The sequence below is a fragment of the Mus caroli genome, chromosome 2 (assembly GCF_900094665.2).
Source record: "Mus caroli chromosome 2, CAROLI_EIJ_v1.1, whole genome shotgun sequence".
Lineage (NCBI taxonomy): Eukaryota > Metazoa > Chordata > Mammalia > Rodentia > Muridae > Mus > Mus caroli.
This window is the reverse complement of record NC_034571.1, coordinates 33,258,775-33,262,820: the sequence shown is the minus strand read 5'-3', so window position 1 is coordinate 33,262,820 and position 4,046 is coordinate 33,258,775. Positions and strand designations below refer to the sequence as shown.

Genomic DNA, 4,046 nt, shown 5'->3' with positions numbered 1-4,046 from the left:
AAAAAAAAAAAACTTTCTGAAACAAATTTTACATTTGGAATAGTGACTAAAACACATTCAGTGATAGTTACAAAGAACATAGAGTCATTATTGCTTTGGCTTCTTTATATCTCACTTTAACTACAGTAAATATAATTCTTTTTAAAGGGACAGATTCATTGTTACTGATTTATCTGGTCATAGAAAGCATTCTAGTACCGGAGACCTTTTGAGCATTGAACTTCAGCAGGTAGGCTCTATATATTTAGCTTTGATTTTTAAAATGTAAAATAATAATTGAGAGCTAAGCTTATGTTTTCTTCTCTCTTCATGGAGGCCAAGAGTAACTCATTACTTCTTCAGAGGGAAGCTAATGCTCTGGCCATGCAACAAAAGTGGAATTCCCTGGATGAAGGCCGTCACCTTACTTTAAATCTTCTAAGCAAGGAAATTGAACTAAGAAATGGAGAGGTAAGGGAACTGAAACTCTCAGCAATAAACTCTCAGACTTCTGAACTAAATCTTTAGCTATATCATTAGGCTTCTTATTTTAATTTAAAAGAGATTCTGCAGGTATAAAATTAATATATATATTTTTTATTTATAGAATGACTACACAGAAGACACTGTAGATACAAAGCCTGATAGGGATATTGAGTTAGAGCTTTCAGCCCTTGATACTGATGAACCTGATGGCCAGAGTGAACAAATTGAAGTAAGTGCCTCAATTGGATAAGTAGTGGCTTTGTTCTTTTGTAAATTAAAATACATAAAATGCTGTCATATTGAAGGATTAACATTTTATTTTCTCAGGAAATTTTGGACATACAACTTGGTATCAGTTCTCAAAATGATCAGTTGCTCAACGGAACAGCAGTGGAAAATGGTCATCCAGCCCAGCAGCACCAGAAGGACCCAGGAAAGCCGAAGAGACAGAGCTTAGGTGAAGACCATGTGATTCTGTGAGTGTTAGACAGACCCTTCATAATCAGAGGGTAGAGGCGATCAATACGTAGAGGTAGATGTGCTGGTAGATTTTTTTTTTTTTTTTTTGCCTTTTTCTATTTATGGGGAAACCTTGTATAATAAAGTAATGATTTGGTCAGTCTGTGTTTTTAGAGAAATTTGAACTAGTAAAGCAGTTTATTTTAAAACCAAAACTCAATTTGGGGATGAAAGTTCTCTTGTCCCTAACATCAGGTTATAGTTCTTCAATTTGACCAAACTTGAAGATCATAGGATGGAAAAATAAATCCTAGATTATTTCAATATTTGGGAAGCACAGGCAGAATCTGCTCTTTACATTCTCTAAGTTGTCATGGACTCCAGAGCAAGACAAACCACAGAGTCTAAAAAACAAACCACAAGGGGCTGGAGAGGTGACTCAGCAGTTAAGCGCACTTGTCTTTTGTAGAAGGCTCAGGTTTGGTTCCTGAGCCTAAGCATCCACATGGTGGCTTATGTCCATCCATAACTCTTGTTTCAAGAGATTCAACCCCCTCTTGCAACCTCCAAGGGCATTGTACACATGTGGTGCACATACACTACACGAAAGCAAAATACTGTATACATAAAATAAATCTTATTTTAAAAAACCTTAAAAGTAAAGCAAACAAAAACCCGTGCTGAAATGTTTCTTGTTTTAAAAAATCTTGTTATGATGTTCTTGGTTATTATATTTCTATTTTGTATAATTTTTGCCAAATATTTGGTCCTGGTCTTAAAAATACTGATTAGATGACACAAATTATCAAGTTTAATTTTTAAATTTTGAAAATATGACCTTTTTAGTGACTTGTAATACTTTAAAAATTATTTAATTTTTATTTATTAGCTTTTATGTGTATGGGTGTTTTGACTGCATATATGGCTATGCATGTGCAAGCCTTGTGCCCAAAGAGGCCCGGAAGGACATTGCTTCATCTGAGATTCGGGTTACAGACTGCTGTGTGGTTTTGGCTGTTGAACCCCCAGGTCCTCTGGAATAGCAGTTGTGCTTTAACTTCTGAGCCTTCTCTTTAGCCCCTATTTACTACATTTTTTAATAAAGAAGATAGGCTTTTTCTGTGGGCTTAGAGTTTGAAGTAGCTTTCAGAGAGCAAATGTGATAACTCTTAAATTGTACATAAGTTAATTTGCTTTCACTGTCATTTTCTCTCAGGGAGGAGCAAAAACCAATTCTGCCGGTAACATCTTGCTTTAGCCAGCCACGTCCAGTGTCTATTAGCAGTGCAAGCTGCCTCCCCATCACCACATCTGTCAGTGTTGGCAACCTCATTCTGAAAACTCACGTTATGTCTGAAGATAAAAACGACTTTTTAAAACCTATTGCAAATGGGAAGATGGTTAACAGCTGAAAGGAGGCTCAGCTTTCAAATCTGTGACCACACCATGGAAGCATTTACACTAGCTTTTTATATATATAATATATATTATATAATGTATATTTTTTTTAAAAAAAAAGATATTACTGGGGGCATCCATTTCCTGTGGACTCTTTGATACTTCAAGCCCTCTTGCATTAGCATTATGAAAAAAAAAGAAAATTTACTTTACTAGGGTAATGTTCACTTTCCAGAAATTGTTGGAATTTGGACAACATTTAACTTAAGCTTCAAGCAGCTTTTTATGAGTTTGTAGCAATCCGGTGCAGTAACTGAGCCATTTCCTATTTTAAATGGCTTCTACAGTAAATTAACAACTCAGTTATTAAACTAGCAGGATCCTACAATGATACATCTAGTGAAAGTAGAGTTAATTAACTTATTTCTATTTTATGTTTCACTGAGAGAAATTTCCATCTCATTCCAGCTGCTTTATTTATCTTTTTCATTGGACTTTGCATGGATTTTTCTTTCTTTTTTTGTTTTGTTTTTCCTTTTCTTTTCTGTCTTTTTTTTTTTTTTTTTTTTTGAGAGTGGAGTTAGATGTTCTTACCATAGAGTTTTACAGGGTTATAATAGCTTTCTTTACTGCATTATATGTAGAAGTGTAGTGCAGTGCTTTTATCTGTAGCATTTAATTTTTTAATTTTCCATTTTTCATCAGGTTTTCTTGCCATATTCCAGGTCCTTCAGTGTGAATTTTTAATTTTCCATTTTTCAAGAATAGTTTCTGCTTTGTTAATATTTATACACAGGCTACTTGTTGAAGTAATTAATTAAAAATATAACCAAGTGCCTAAGTCTTTCAGCTGATGTACTAGATATTAAATTCTCCTAAGTTATGCAGAATCGTTTTTACAATTTTGATAAATTATGCACTAATGTAATGGCAATTTTTTAAAATGCAGATTTAAGCCTGTACATTATTGAATCTGATGACTTGGCAAAAGAATCAGGTGCTTTCAGCTTTCTTGAGAAAACCCTGTATGTAGCGTTTGCACTGACTAACAAGATGGTATTGCTGGGTCTTTAATTTAATGAAATTAATTTGGGTGTTCATTGCATTATTTAGTTAGATATTGTTTATTGTTACTTCATGTTGGGTTTAATTTTCTTGTTTTCTGACTGTTAGGTTGATAAGACTTTGAACCATGTAGTAGTAGAAACATTGGCTAACATTACCCATACTTAAAAACATGAATAATTTCTGCCCTGCCATAATGTGACTGAAATTTTCACTTGGCATCTGAAAGTATGCAGTATGTTCAACCAGCCCTGCCCCAGATTTGTGGGTAGTAGTTTATTGAAGCTTAAATTTCAGTCAATATTTAAAAACAAAAGCAGGGCATGCCTTTCTGGTAGTAATCTAATAGTTTGTCTTTTTGTTTTTCTTCCATTTCTTTAAGATTAGTTTGACTTTTATTATTTTTTAATTAACTTCTGTGAAGTTGTTTACTCTGAAAATTGTACTGGAATATTTTAAGCCAAGCTGATCTTTCACCAGGTGTACTGTATGTAAGGGCTTCTCCTGCTAGCAAAATGCTTAAACAGGATCATGTTATTGGTCGTCTGAGCTATTTAGTTATTTTACAAAAACCACAGCATTGTATCAGAGAAGATTTTGATAAAAGTTTTGTGCACATTTCCAGGGGTGGGAGGGTTAACATTTCCCTGAAATTTCAT

The 4,046-nt window shown here is 34.0% G+C and overlaps 1 protein-coding gene across 1 annotated transcript in view; it reads left to right on the top strand.

Moving 5' to 3' along the window:
* The window catches only part of Rc3h2 (ring finger and CCCH-type domains 2), a 47,026-nt gene extending 44,009 nt beyond the window's left edge, over nt 1–3,017 (top strand). Inside the window, exons 16-20 of the mRNA XM_021156902.2 lie at nt 148–229; nt 316–450; nt 587–694; nt 793–941; nt 2,141–3,017. Of these exons, the coding sequence (XP_021012561.1) occupies nt 148–229; nt 316–450; nt 587–694; nt 793–941; nt 2,141–2,336 (670 nt within the window). The 3' untranslated portion in view covers nt 2,337–3,017. The remainder of the gene's footprint in view (nt 1–147; nt 230–315; nt 451–586; nt 695–792; nt 942–2,140) is intronic.
* Nucleotides 3,018–4,046: the final 1,029 nt, after the last annotated feature.